This window comes from Misgurnus anguillicaudatus, chromosome 13 (assembly GCF_027580225.2).
Source record: "Misgurnus anguillicaudatus chromosome 13, ASM2758022v2, whole genome shotgun sequence".
Taxonomy (NCBI): domain Eukaryota; kingdom Metazoa; phylum Chordata; class Actinopteri; order Cypriniformes; family Cobitidae; genus Misgurnus; species Misgurnus anguillicaudatus.
In genome coordinates, this window is record NC_073349.2 from 29522501 (window position 1) to 29538624 (window position 16124).

Genomic DNA, 16124 nt, shown 5'->3' on the forward strand with positions numbered 1-16124 from the left:
AAGACAGACTGAAAAATAAACACAATACTGGTTTGTTTGCACGCTGGTAAACAATCTGCCAAAGCTTCTGGTGTAGATAAAATCATTACCAGTCAAACTGAGATAAAAAACACACAGGTAGCACCGCTAAACATGTAATGACGATATTCTTCACTTGTACAATAGAAAATGAAACTTTATTGTTGTGTGCTATGTTGCGTGTTGTATTGTTGTGTGCTATTTGGTTTTTGTGCTACTATGTGTTAATTTAGGCAATCCAAGACAAACATTTAATTTAGTAATTAAAAATGCATAAAATAGCACATTATTTTAATATTTATTCATTACAACTTAATATTTTTCATTAAAACCAACAACGAAATTGTAATGGATTAAATGAGCAATTTTTAATTATGTTAAATTTAATTAAGGTCAAAATCATTGTTTATTAGTGTATACTGCATTAATAAAATGTTTTACATTAATTGATCATCTGTTAATTTGTTTTGTAGTAGGCCTACTGAATGTTAGTAAGATTTAACCAATGCTTTCTTTCCATGCAGCGGTGTCTAATCTGGACATTGAAAGCAAGCTGAACGGACACTATCAGGCCTCGTGGCACCTGCAGAGAAATGTGTTCTTACCGTCGACTCGGCCCGCGTGTGTGGCAGAGCTGCATCGCAATGCCAAACAGAGTCTGCGGGCGCTGTACAGAGGTCAGTCTTTAATAAATGAATAAACAATTACACTCAACCGGGTATAAAACACCCAATAGATGCTTCTCCTTTTTGATGGCAGACAGTGCCCTCTAGAGGAATAAGATGAAAATGTTTATATTTCTGAGTTTTCAAAATAAACAGAATAGAAATATATCTTAAACTTTGTCAATTATTATTGTGGATTTTTTTCTATATGTAGCTCTGTTTTAAGGTGTTTTTGGTCTGTATGGTGTAAATGTGAATTGTCAGCTCCAGTACAGAATCATAATTTTCTCTTTTGTGTATGAATATGAATTTCAGATCAGCAGCAGAGACAGGAAGTCAGTGAGAGAGAACGGAGGGTGACCATCTCCATTGCTCCACCTGTGACCATCTATCCATCCCCTCGAACCATCCGGAGACGTGAGCTGAGAGAGAGACACCTGACAACGGTAAATGTCCTTCTTTTTTATTGTTATTACAGAATGGGAAATTTATATAACTTCTTATATAACTGCAGATATATTTATATATTTTAATAATTTGGTACTCTTTGTCATGGATCGCAAGCTCTGTCCCAATTAGGGCTGCAACGATTAATCGCGTGTCCCATTAAAATGTCTCTGAAATCGATTCAGAATCAATTCTGTGTTGCATGCGCAGCTTGTGCGTGTACTACGGCATTTGGTCAGTAGGAAGTCCTTATTAATCTAAAATCATTATGAGTCGGAGTCATTTGTGCATTTAAAAAAGCAACACTCATTAAACAAAATCTTTCAAAATATTCTTTATTATCATGAAAATACCTGAAACAATTTGAAGAACAGCGATATAAATATTCCTTTTGACATTTCCTGGAAACGCGTTTGTAATGCTACTTCTTCTGTGGCACAAAGGGAGTTTCTGCACGAGAGCGCCCCCTGGCATTGGGATGTGCCGGGATTTTAGCGTAATTCATTCAAATTGATTTAATCAAGAAAACACACATTTGCACAATTAATCGTGACAGCCCTAGTCCCAATTCGAAGACTGCTTAAAATAAAGCCTCATTGTGCGTTCACACCAGACGCGAATAAAGCGCTTCGGGCGTTTGATGGGCATAACGCATGATTCCACCAAGTTGAAAAATCTGAACTTTGGCACATTTGACACCGACTGCTTCGGTCAACAGGAAGTCATGATAAGTTCAGTTAAAAAAAGTACAGTTAAATAAACATTTTTTGATCCATGACACTGAGTACAACATTTTTAATTAAAATAATTATATAGATAACCATTTAAAACGTAGAAAAAATGATGACCTTGGACATCAAATGTACCTTCAATTATATACTCACCCTTATAGTGCAGCTTCTTTTAGACTGTGTGTCAATGATTGTGTGTGTGTGTGTGCGCGTGTGTGTTTGTGTGTTTAGGAGAGAACAGAAAGAGATACAGAAACGCAAACAACACAAACACAGGTAAACACACATCTGTGTGTCGACCAGAACCTCATCAGATCCACTGTGCTGCATGCAGATGTTTTACTTTAGCTCAATAAATTTCACGTAAAGCATGCTGTAGTGTATATGTTGTACATTATGACATGCATGCACATTACGTTATGAATAATTAATGATGGGCCATTGAATTATTCAACAATAATATTATCATATATAAAGAACTGGAGTCAATTATTCTGCTTATACCACAGTTACCACAGACATTGCTCTGGGTTTTTTTTAAAGAAATTTTAAAGGCCAGGTGTGCGTTTATCGAAAAAATAATGCATACCTTTGAAACATTTCTCAACCAATCAGAATAAAGCATTCATCAGAAAGAGAACATAAGGACTTGCCTTTATTATTAGAGGGTCATTATTTATTTATTTGTTAATTATCTTAAGTCATAAGATTGTTGTGTTTTTAGTTTTAATATGCAACCTTATTGGCCAACACACACGAATAAGTACTGCACTTTAAGGAATATAAATAAATAGAAATAATCTTTTGCAGACAAAAATGCAGCCATTCATCCCAATAATAACTCAAATTTCATATAACATATATTTTAATATTGTCACTGTACATGTACATATATTTCAAGATATTCAAAGGTGACTAACTGGAGGTGTGAATTTCTATTTAGCTTTGTGAAATGATATAGCTGATCTCAGTACAGGTGTACAGCAATAATGCAACAAGTGATAAATCCTCTACTATGTTTTGATTGTCATTTACACAGTATATTAAACATTAATCCTGTTTGCATCAGGCCATGTTGGACAAATGATGCATCCCAATATATTTACTAGTATATAGTATAGTATGTTTATAATAGTATGCTAAAGTTGCCCAGATAGTATATAGTTTCTGTTGTAGGTCCAAGCATGCTTTTTCAACTAATATTGTTTAAAGCTCCAGACGATGGGTGATCTTCTCTTGCAGATTTTCATACAAAATAGTAAGGATGTCAGAAGTATCCAGTAAAGTACATACTACTAAGGAATAGTATACAGTATGATAGCGAATAGGGAAGTAGCTTATTTCACTGCTGAAAAACTGCAGATGTCTCCTTAATTATATATAATCACCCAAATATACAGTATGTTATCGCAGGTTGTGTTTAGAGAGCCCAATGAATCTCAGCTGTTATTTAAAGATGACTTAAATCAGTTTGAGTAATTTTTGGATGTGTAATGGAATCAAACACACAAGATGACTCCGCGGTTTCCACATTTCCCATTATATCCGTGAGTGATATCCCTGTTTTCATATTCATTCACATAATCACATCCATGTTTGTGTTTTGTGTGTGTTGTAGTTTGACAGCATCCGGTCCTCATCCCCTACTGAATGTTGTCATTTCTCACCATGGAACAGAAAGGTATTTTATCCTGAACCTCTGCTTAACCCTATCCACTGATCTTAAAACAGCTTTCTTCTAACACTTATAATCCTCCTCTCCGGCTGCTGTTTGGATTTGATTTTCTGTGCATGTGCTTGATCATAGAAAATGGTGTCAGACCGCCTAAACTATTGTGGCTGTGAATATTTGTATGCTTAAAATGTATACATGCAAATACATAGATAACAGAATATCAAACCAAGTGGAAAATGTTAACCAAAATATTGTTGATTGACATTAGCACATCATGTCATAGTTAACTCTTTCTTCGCCATTGACAAGTTATCTATGCAAAGGACGAGTTTTTACGGCAATCCATATTTCCACTATTATCCACTAGGTGGCGCACTTAACCAACTTATAAAACACTAAAGCGTCCATGGATTCAAATGCTGTAAAAACTTCGTATATGTTTTGATCATCGTTCTGAATCAGATCTTTATCAAAAGTCCTTCACAAAATTCCAGTTATCTCAGCATTTTGCTCAAAATTTGGTATTTTTGAAGAAACCTTCCCATATTTGATAGGTGATAAACAGAGAACCAATGAAGGTAAGATGATTTGAAGAGTTTCGTTGCAAAACGAGATAAATCCATTTTTAACATTTTTGTCAAAACATGTTTATTATTATGTTATCATGTTATTATTTTGTTTTATGGTGCTACTTAGCTGTATTTTTTAAGTTATGAAGGTTTAAATCAAAACAAACCAACTGCAGTTGCATTGAAATTAATTGGAATGCACAACCAAAAAAGAGATTTCTGAACAATTTAAAAAACGGTGGTTAGCTCGTTTTGCAACGAAACTCTTCATTTGTTGTTGTTGTGGTTTAACTCTTTTCAGCGTTTTTTTTTTAAGTTGCCAGCCAGCGGCAGCATTTTTTATTATTTTCAGAAAAGTTTAATGCCTTCTAGAAAATTTCTTCTTTAAATATATGAACATACAATATATCAAATGAAAGAACAGACACACTGCTTTAAAAAATGTTTCATCCTACCTTCATTTGTTCTCTTTTTGTCGCCTCTCGGATGTGGGGAGGTTTCTGCAAAGGGACAGAATTGTGGGCAAAAAGCTGAGATAATTGCATTTTTGTAAAAGACTTTTGTTAGAGATAAGATTCAGAGCGATGATCAAAACATACACTGAGTTTAAACTGTTTGACCTGAGGGGATGCTTCCGGGTTGTATAAGTTGGGTAAGAGCACCACCTGGTGAATAATAGCGGAAATACGAGTCTGTTTTTTATTTGATATATTGTATGTTTATATAAAGAAGAACATTTTCTGCAAGGCAATATGTAAACTTGTAAAAATCATAAAAAGTGCTGGTGCTGACTGTCAACTTTTTTTTTAAATGCTGGCGGGTAAAGAGTTAATGTGATGAACCGTTACATAAATCCATTTGACACTGTGTTGAATGCTTCCTCATTTTAAAGCACTTTTTTAAAGCGTATGCAAAATTCAAATGTAAATCTGCAAATTGGCAGATGCTTTTATCCAAAGTGACATTTTTCTTCACATGTGTGTTCCCTGGGATCCTTGCATTGCTAGGACAATGCTTTACCAAATGAGCTATATAGGGACACAAAACACCTATGTACTTAAGAGGAATTAATTGTATACATCTACTAAACATTACCTGTGGAGACCAGTTGGTTTAATGTAATCAGAAAATGAATCTAGCTTTAAAAAAAGCTCTAGGATCATTTAAGATCCAGTTGCTTTTTGTTATCTAATGCACTGTCAGAATACAGTTGTCACTGGGATGGTAAACTTTAAAAAGGTCCTACTATGTACCATTTAGGTAAATATATTTGTACATTCAGTACTAACTATTTGGGTACAAATGTGTGCTTTTTGAAAGGGTACCACCCCAGTGACAGCTAGGTACCATTTTTTCAAACAGTGTGCAATGACACACAGTAATACTTTAAGTATGGCTTAAATGTCCAAACACTAAGAAGAGGATCTCTTAAATCTGACTGTGGGCTGAGCTAAATGGATGTGAATATCAGTATGTGTGGAATGTCTGCGGGCGACACGCAAGCACACGCTCACGGAAATCTGAGGTTTCCAAATCACAGTGTTTCCAGGGCAGAGCCGGTGTCAGACGGTATGTGTGTGTCTGTGGCAGTAAAATGTGATTGTCCATCTCCTGACACTGTGGTTTACCCACAAACCCCAGTCTGAATCATAGATTTATGAGGTGAATAAAAAGTCAAAATAGCCTTGGGATGAAAATGTTTCTCAAGAAATCCACGTGTTGCATAAAATTCAGTAAATTATTCTCAATAAGGAGTTTGCAAAGAAAGTTTTAATGAAAATATTTGACCCTGTACTACAAAACCAGTCATAAGTCACACGGGTATATTTGTAGCAATAGCCAACAATACATCAAATTTAGCGCCAAAAATCATTAGGATATTAAGTGAAGATCATGTTAAATGAAGATATTTTGTAAATATATTCAAAATGTATTTATCATTAGTAATATGTGTTGCTAAGCACCTCATTTGGACAACTTTAACTCATTCCCTGCCAGCCTTTTTTTTTTTTGAAAGTTGCCCACCAGCATTTTTTGTGATTTTCATAAAAGTTTTACAAAATGCCTTCCAGAGAAAGGCAAAAAATATATAAACATACAAATATATAAAATAAAATAAAAGACCCTCTGCTTTCAAACAAACAAACAAAACAGAAAAAAAATTCACCCTATCTTTATTTTTTATCTGTTCATAAACTCTTAAATATGGGTATTTTTCTTCATAAATAATTATATAGAATCGCGGTATTACATATTACCATAAAAACTCATCAGGAACTCATTTTTTTCATGCAAATGTTTTCTTTTAATTGACGAGATAACTCGTCAATGGCGGGGAATGAGTTAAAGGCAATTTTCTCAATATTTAGATTTTTTTGCACCCTCACATTCAATAAAGGAGCCAAATATTGTCCTATAAAAATACATCAATGTAAAGCTTATTTATTTATTAAAATACTCTGCATTCACTTTATCTGCATGCTTTATAAATTTAAAATATGTAATAATTGACCCTTATGACTATAGTTTTTTGGTTCAGGGTCACGTATGAAGAGTTTGCATTTTGATGTTTAGTGCATTAATATTGAGAGAGCAACTGAAAGATGAGAATAATCTCATTGCAATAAATACAAAAATACAGGAGTGAATTCAAAAATTTGCTCAGTTTTATCGCTGTTTTTTATAACTTCATTTAAGACAGTGATTTCGTCCTCTAATAATCTTTGCTTAGGTTTCCTAGTTTGTGGTCTCTCTTTTTTCCACTTTCTGGTCTTAAACTTTATGAATGGCATTCTTTTGTTCACCTAATCTCTCTCTCTCTCTCTCTCTCTCTCTCTCTCTCTCTTTTTATCTCATAATAACTATTGTACACAAGCCAGACAAATAAATCAAACCATTACATTTGTCTCTTTTCCGCTCCATACTCTTCTTCTCCGATCATGTGTTTTCTAAAACTCCACTTCACACTTTCCCCTTTTTTCTTTGCTGAAAAACAAACCGGCTGAAGCTTTCTTTGATTCTGTCCGTCTCCTTTTGCTCCTCTCATTTTGGGAGAGGTTTCCGTGGTAACACTTTTCTTCAATGTTTTTTGTGAGTTTCTCATTGGACGGCTGGGAAAGGGACACAATATATCACAGCATTAACTCGTTGTATGTTCATGTGTGTGTGTGGTTGGCTGAATAAACTCTCTTTAGTTTAACCCTCTGCAAACACCACAAGGTAAGTTTGTAGCTTTAACACATTCACGCGGCTGAGATCTTCAGCTGATTTATAATGGATGAGAGATTAAGTGGAAATGTAAGGGTGTTTTGGGTATTAAACCTTGCTGATTTAAACCTCTATGCAGTGTAGTGTATTGTTTTGTTGTATGCTTGTATGTGTTGTATGTTTTATGCTAACACTTCTTCGCATTTACTCTCTCTGCATGCTTTAATGCTTCTCAATGCATGTGCATGTAAACTGTCACCATTTTATTCAAATGCACTTTAAAAAAATTTTAGCTGACTTATATTTTTAAGTTTAATCAAGCTGGCTTTGCAAGTCATTTCAACTTATTACTGTAAATTTTGATTACGTGTAACTTATCAGATTAAGCAGTGTTTGAATTGAGGGGGGGCTTGGGGTGGTCCCAGATCCCCTATAAAGCACAAAAATATAAATTAGGGGGGTCCCCTGGTTTTTATTAAAATTAAAATACTACATGAATTTAAAATTCTTGTGCTGTGCTGCCACAAAGCGATACTGTTCATTTTTTGTCCCAAAGTCGTAGAAACTCATTGCTTAACAAAAGTTTCAAAACACATTTAAAAAATAGTAAGCTCAAATGTTGTGTATTCCCTTATACTTTATTTAGATTACACCTTCCAGCAAACTGTTTGACAGTGTAGATATCACTCATTGTCACAGACAAAAGACATTCAATCTAAATTGGTTTACTGTTGAAATGTCATGTTAGTTTTCAGTCTATCTGCATGTGTACTAAAAGTTTACAAAATTAGCAAATATATGTTTGCAAGTCAAATGCACTTCGCTAACTAATCAATAACTCATTGAGCACTCGGTAGGGTATACAGATTTTTTTAATGCCATCTGCCTTTAAGCAAGCAAATAGTAGTTCACAGATGCACTGAAGCTTAATGCACTTGGCTGAAAGCATCTAGATTAGCAGCATTTATTTGTCAAACACATATGTGTACCAACCTCCGAACCAACATCACAGAAATGTCCTCTAATATTTCTCAAGGTTGATTCAGATTCAGAGGCGGCAGATTTCAGCCATTGGCCAACGTGTCCGATCCCAAACGTTCCCTCGGCGCTGGACAAACAGACAAACTGGCCTGGAGTCTTACCACTGCCCACCCCAGAAGAGAAAATGAAAACAGACTCTCAAATCATCACCTCGTGCATCGTCCCCATTAACGTCACAGGTAAGTGTGTGGCGCCCCCCTGCTGTTTGTGATGATAATGCATTCTGAGGAAATACTGAGACAACATATACGTTTATATAGTAATGTTGCATTAAGGACAATTACTTAAATGAGATTATTATGGGATTGCTTTACTATAATCGTGTTCGGTTGTAGTCTGGTGACTACTAAAGGAAAACTTTGGTCTGTTAGTAGCTATTGAGTAGTCATTAAAGTGCGCAAGTGTGCATAATAGTGTGATGTATCATTTGAACCAATATACAAAAGTGCCAAATTTGACATAAATTGTAATCATAATAATCACAACTTGTAGTTGTTGATGTAGCTAAATTCTGGATTTGTAATATAAAAACGCACATTTGAAAGTTACTTCGACTACGCTATCTGCATGACAATTTGTACGTTTGCTTATTCATACTCATTCGTACGACCAGATTCGTACAGTTTTGTACGATTTACTTTTTCCTTGTGACGTTAAGGTTGGGGTTTCGTTATTGTTTTTTTTATGATAATCGTATATTTTGTATGATTCACTTCATACGATTTAGCCAACTCGTAAAATACTTACGAATTCTCCTGAGATCAGGCTGGGTTAGAGACGATTTGAAAAGCGCCAAACAAATAAATGTAATTTAAATGTGAATTCAGTAAAACAGTATTAACCTGTAGGCCTACCATATACTAAGTTTTACAACATACTCTATAGCTCAGAAACAGGTTTTGTGATTTTGCAGTGTAAAAAGTCTCATGACCAAAGTTCTCCTCTGGCATAAATGAACAGAAAGATTTCTTTGTCAGAACGCTGAATTTTGCATGTATTGTTTTCAGAGGAGGGTGACGTGGCTACTTCTCCCTCAGCGATATCAGCTTTCCTAAGTGAGAGATCTTTTATGTCCGTTGAGTTTCCCTGTTTAGTATCAATGCCACCTCATTTCCCAACCCACCATCATTTAAACAAGTGTGGAGAGAAAGAGAGATAGAGAGAATTTTATTCAGCATAAAGCACTTTATTGTTGACTTACAATACTAATGGTAACATAAATCAAAGCTAAATGACTAAAAATCCAGCTTTTTTATTATTATTAACTCTTTTCCTGCCAATATCATGTTTTTACGGCAATCCATATTTCTGCTATTATCCACTAGGTGGCACTCTTACACAACTTAAAAACCACTGAAGCATCCACTGATTCAAAAACAGTAAAAACTCTGTGTATGTTTTGATCTTTGTTCTGAATCTGATCTCTACCAAAAGTCCTTCACCAAAAACCCTTATTTGAGAGGATAAAAAAGAGAACAAATGTTTGTTGGAAAGCAGAGGGTCTGTTCTTTTATTTGTTATATGAGGTGTTTATATATTTAAAGAATGACATTTTCTGGAAGGCATTAAACTTTTTTGAAATTCATAAAAAAATGTTGGCGCTGGCTGCCAATTAAAAAAAAAAAACGCTGGCGGGGAAAGAGTTAAGGGGGATTCAAGTTATTGTAAACTTTTGCAGGGGTTTTACAAAAAAAGTACTACTTAAATTATACTTTTGTACAAGTACTGACAAAATGAATATCCTCCTGAAACATGTTACAAAATGTTACATGAGACAAAATTTTCATAAGAAAATGATTAAAATTAGTTCAGTTAAAACTGCAGTGTGTAATTTTTAGAAGGATCTCTTGACAGAAATGCAAAATAATATACAAAACATATCATCAGGGGTGTATAAAGACCTTTTATAATGAATCATTATGTTTTTATTACCTTAGAATGAGATTTTTTTATCTACATACACAGAGGGTCCCCTTATGTGGAAGTCGCCATTTTGTGCCGCCATGTTTCTACAGAAGCCCTTAACGGACAAACTTTTTTTACTACGTTGTCTCTGACGATGACATATTTTTTTTGGTGGAGTCTACCATAGCTCTTCTATGCGTTTCAAAAGCTAGAGGTGAGCAGTGGACTGAGCCGTTGGTTGCAATTCGCAACCTCACCACTAGATGCTGCTAAAAATTACACACTGCACCTTTAAGACGGAGAAAAAAAGTATTATTTAAAAGGAGAATAGATTTACATCATGATGACCGGCTAAATATATACACTGCTTTAAAGTTCAAAACTACATTTTGTAAGAGTAAAACGTTTTAGAAATGTAATTGGGCAAGTACTCAGTTTCGATAGTAGCTACTCTTATGGGATTGCTTTACTATAATCTTGTTCGGTTGCAGTCTGGTGACTACTAAAGGAAATCTTTGGTCTATTAGTAGCTATTGAAGAGTCATTATAGTGCACAAATGTGCATAATGTGGTGTTAGCTTTTTTTAATCAACATACAAAAGTGCCAAATTTGACATAAATTGTAATAATAATAATAATAATAATAAATAAATAAATAAAGATTATGATTATGTGATTATGATAATTTAACGTTTTAGAAATTTTATTGAGCAAGTATTCAGTTTCAATAGTAGCTACTCGATAAAAGTGTAAATTCCCTAAAATAAAATTGTAATAATCAAGTACTTTTCTTACAATCAGATGTGCAGAAAAGTAGGTTAAACTCTGCAAGTCATGAAATCTGAAACAAAAAGTTCTTAGTCGTCTTGGTTACTTGCTTTATGCCAGGAAATGCAAAGAGTCAAGAGAGCGTTTTGTGCATGCTAATAAGTTGCATTAGAATTACAAAGAGATGCATATATCTACTGACTGATCCTGAATCAGATCTGGAAAGTGCACAGTTCAGTAATTGGTGTTTAAAGCCTTACGATCACATGAGAGTCATGATGCATAACACTGGACAAACAACAACACGAGCAGGAGTACAGAATAGACTGAAGTGTATGGAGCAGGGAGAGTAGATTAAAATAATGCTCCCATTTTCAACCCCATGTGTTTCTTTTCTGCCGTCTGGTTCCTTTCACTTTGCATGACATTGCGTATTGTATGTTCGTATATTTTGTATTGTATATTTAATGTATTTTTGTGTAGTTAAATCCATCTTTTTTATTGCATATTTATGATTCAATAATGCATACATAAAAAGAAAGATGGTTAGTTTTAATGTCATATGTGAACGGAATTATTTTGCTATATATATTTTTTCACATAAGATTTAATATGTAATGTATTTGTATGTATTTAATTAATAAAAATGAGTAGAATTGCAATGATTATATGAATAAAAATATTGTATTTAGGATGAAATGACTCATTGGGTCATGTGTGTGAGAAACAGAGGGAGGAGGTTAAGCAGAAAAAAGTGTTTGGCATCTAGTAGACTCTCACATGTTTGATGCTCTTTGCAGGGATCGGGTTCGACAGAGATGCTAGTGTACGCTGCTCGCTGGTCCACTCGCAGTCAATTCTTCAAAGACGGAGGAAGTTAAGAAGACGGAAAACCATCACTGGCATTCCCAGACGAGTGCAGCAGGATTTGGGTGTGTGAAGCTCCAATTATTTTAAATAGATTAGTCTAGAATATCTATACATTTTTGTAATCTGGATTTATGTAAAGTATCTAATGCACAAAATGTTATACTTGCTAAATAATTTTACAGAAAATTACTTTATGTTAAAGCTGCAATCACGTAAGTGTTTAAAACTAACACACATCTTACTCTGATTCACAACGGTAAGATTATAATAATGTTTTAAAATTTGAGCTGTCATAATTTTGCGGGAAATGTTTTATCTTATCTGACAACAACCCATGTAAAGATTTGTAAAGTAAACTGCAATTTTATATTTCAAACAGAGATGGCGCTATTGAGACAAAAGTTATGGATTGCAGCTTTAATAATATACAGGATTTGTATTATTCTTTTGGGTATTTAATATCTTATCTAGAATATATTTATAATGCTTTGATTTGATTTGATGTGGTCTGTCCTGTGCAATGTAATTATAGTATTAATTTTAACATTTTATCCTTTATTCTCTTTTATGCTAAACTAAATTTTGATTACTCCACTTTCATAAAAATAAAATCCAGATAATTTACTCACTCCCATGTCATCCAAGTTGTTTATTTCTTTATTTGTTTAGTCAAGAAGTTGTTTTTTAGTCAAAAAGTATTTTTCTAATTTTATTCGACTTTATTGGACCCCAACAGTTTACAATTTCAACTCCGCTTTAAAAGACTCTAAGCAATCCCAAACAAGGCATAAGGGTCTTATCTAGCAAAACGATTGTCATTTTCGCCAAGAACAATACAAAATAAGCACTTTTAAACCACAACTTCTCGTTTTGCACTAGCCGTGTAACGCGCTAGCGCAACCATACGCATAACATTAATTAGTATTAGTATTAGAACAGTCCTCTTCTCCACACTTGTAAACACAATGGCGGTATTTTTACATACATCATGCATGACCTTTCGACGTGCTCATGCAAATGCGTAAGGTCGCGCTGGTACGTCACACGGCTAGTGCAAGACCAGAAGTTCTTGGTGAAAATGACAATCGTTTTGCTAGATAAGACCCTTATGCCTTGTTTGAAGCTACGTTAAAACTGCAATTTTAAACTGCATTGAAAGTGTAAACTGTTGAGGTCCAATATGTCTATTAAATTAAGAAAAATCCTGGAATGTTTTCCTCTACAAACCTGGATGACATGGTTGTGAGTAAATTATCGTGATTTCTTTTCTATGAAAGTGAAGTAATCCTTTAATCTGTATTTCCGTATTTATTTATATATTGAATTGTATATTTCTGTGTTTTATTGTTTTTAGACTCTGATGAGTCTCCAGTGGCCAGAGAACGTACAGTAATAGTCCACACCAACCCTGACGTTTGCCAGGAGGACCTTTCGCATCAAAACACCAAGGACTCTGGCTGCCAGACTGAAGAATTCCTAATAGCTGGAGCTGCACCTTCACGCAGACGAATCAGAGCACAAAGAGGGCAGGGTATGACAGTGTCACATTCCCATTCCACAGGAAACATATCCTCACTACCTGACACCTCGGACGAAATGTTCAACACCTCTTTGGCCACTCGTCTGCGCTCCCGAAGCTTGCCACGAGAGGGAGGGCGACTAGTGGACGAAGATCATGATGACAGCAATGAGGATGATGATGAGGAAGAGGAAGAACTTTCGCCTTTTGAGGCTGAGGACTTCCTACGCGTCTCAGGGGAACATATGAAAGATGATGAAGAAAGCATTGACGATCAAGCAGTTCCAGAAGATAAACAGCACATCAGAAGTGCAGAGCATGACTGGATGGAAAGGGGTTGTTCTCGGCTTCCTCGAAAAGCTGAATTGGGTAGTTGTGAGATTTCCTCGAGTTCTGACACGTTTAGTAGCCCCGTTCACTCTGTTTCCAATGCCGGTGTGCTGACAAGTCAGATGGACCACAAGGACGATCATCAGTCATCAAGCGGCAATTGGAGTGGTAGTAGCTCAACGTGTCCCTCCCAAACATCTGAAACCATTCCACCTGCAGCCTCTCCACCACTCACCGGATCATCACACGGTGATTCGGAGCTATCACTGAATGTTGCTACCAACGCTATTGATGATTCAACTGGCTTTATCATTGACCCGTACCCTGGTGAGAGATCGCAAGGCCTCCGTTGCCACAGGACGGGTTCATTCACCTCCACTGCAACTGACATGCTTGATGATGCTGGAGTTAGTACTGCCAGTGAGGGTGAATGGACTTTCCCACACTACAGACACAACACGCATTGCCACCCAGACTTGAGTCCTGAACGTGAGAGCAGCCTAGAATGTCCCAGTTTTACTAGCATAGCAACTTTTGAAAGTTTACCAGACAGGCCACCTTCTGAAAAGGCGGACACCACCTCACACTACTCCATAGATGCTGAGGGCTACTATACCTCCATGCACTTTGACTGTGGTCTTAAAGGTAGCAAAAGCTTCACATACAACTATGCATCTGTAGACCAGCAACAAACCGAATATGGACATCAAACGAACACGCTTGGGAGACATAGTCTCTCTCTAAGGAAACCAAAGGTGAAGCCATCCCCACCAAAACGCAGCTCATCCTTAAGGAAAATAAGCAGCCATGATGGCCCTTCTGCTGACAAGAACGAACCAAAGATCAATGGTAGTCAGAATAAATCAACGTCTTCTGGGGAGGGAACGCGGCATGTGGGGTTAAATGGCTCCTCGGGTCAGTTGGAGATTGAGGAGCCACCGGGGGCTTGGGGTGTTGAGAGTTCTACAGAGGTTCCAGATGTTGCTTCGTTTAGTTCTACAGAAACACATTCCTTCAAAGATGAGGGTGCTGTACAGTCAGACTATGCAGACCTCTGGCTTCTTAATGACTTGAAATCCAGCGACCCTTACAGGTCGTTGTCAAATTCCAGCACTGCTACGGGTACCACTGTCATCGAATGCATTAAGTCACATGAGAGCTCCGAATCCCAGACTTCCCAGTCAGGATCCAGGGCCACCACTCCTTCACTACCATCAGTGGAAAATGAATTTAGATTGCCATCGCCGGAAAAGCTTGTCGGTCTAGCATCACCTTCCAGTGGATACTCAAGCCAGTCTGAGACACCAACATCTTCTCTTCCATCGGCTTTCTTCCCCAACACTCACCCAATGTCCCCCACCTGTGGCAAGAGGAAACCCAAAGTTCCAGAGAGGAAGTCCTCACTTGCTTCTTTGCAGCAGTATTCATCCAAAAGGGACCTTGAACTACCTATCATACCACCCACCCATCTTGACCTAAGTGCCCTTTCTAATGTCAATAAGCCTTCAGTTCACAAAAAACAGGTGCACATCCTCTATCAAAGCAAACACAAGATGGCAGCTAAAGCTACGGAAGAGAACCAGGCATCTTCTGCTGCAAATGATGAGCCAGCAATTACTAGTCCTTTGGCCATCACTCCCATGATACTTCGTTCAGTGCAGCTACGTTCAGTTGGCAAATCTGGTGATGGGACCCATAATCACCCTTCCAATGATTCTTCCACCAGGCCTAAGTGTCCCACTGTGACTATCATCACTCCACCAACTCACAACAAATCCCACGAAACTAGGAAACCACCACCGTACAGACCCCTTCTCACAGAACCCCCCTCTCAGGACAATTGTGAATCACTGTTTACCCCAAAAGATGGACTAGCTGCTAAGAATGTAGCAAGCCATTTTGGTGCACGAAATCGATTTGACAGACTAGCCAAGTCATTTCTTTTGAAGGCCCAGTCTGAGCAATTAAACGTGGATGAGGTCACTTCCATTGAATCAAAGAATTCTGAAAGCCAGAAAGGTAACGCTGCAGATGAGGTGTGCGTGTCAAGCAATCTAGAAACTGGACAAAACCAGCCATCGAGATTTGAGCCAAACAATGAAGACCTCTCGTATCTGACCAAAGCAGAAAATTCACCTGGTCAGAATGATGTAGCAAAGGGGTTATGCAGTCTTGACCAAGTGCCTGATATTGCCAATCAAAAATCTGAAACATTGCCAATCAGTGGTGCTGTTACCAACAAAGATGAATATGAAATATCAGGTGTTCCAACCAGAAGTGCCTCACTGGAACATGTAGAGGAAGGGTCAACACCAGACACAGAGGACTACTTTAGCAAAGGTTTGTTATTTTATTTTAATATTATTGTATGTGAAATTA

The 16124-nt window shown here is 36.5% G+C and overlaps 1 protein-coding gene across 5 annotated transcripts in view; it reads left to right on the top strand.

Annotated features, from left to right (window-relative positions):
* nhsa (Nance-Horan syndrome a (congenital cataracts and dental anomalies)) overlaps positions 1-16124 on the top strand; it is a 143306-nt gene that overhangs the window by 122727 nt on the left and 4455 nt on the right. The window contains exons 2-9 of one of the 5 annotated variants that reach the window (XM_055187422.2): positions 543-695; positions 999-1129; positions 2093-2137; positions 3480-3542; positions 8349-8532; positions 9361-9408; positions 11827-11958; positions 13251-16085. In XM_055187422.2, the coding sequence (XP_055043397.2) occupies positions 543-695; positions 999-1129; positions 2093-2137; positions 3480-3542; positions 8349-8532; positions 9361-9408; positions 11827-11958; positions 13251-16085 (3591 nt within the window). The remainder of the gene's footprint in view (positions 1-542; positions 696-998; positions 1130-2092; positions 2138-3479; positions 3543-8348; positions 8533-9360; positions 9409-11826; positions 11959-13250; positions 16086-16124) is intronic. The other 4 variants (XM_055187425.2, XM_055187426.2, XM_055187423.2 and 1 more) reach the window with 4 other exon arrangements.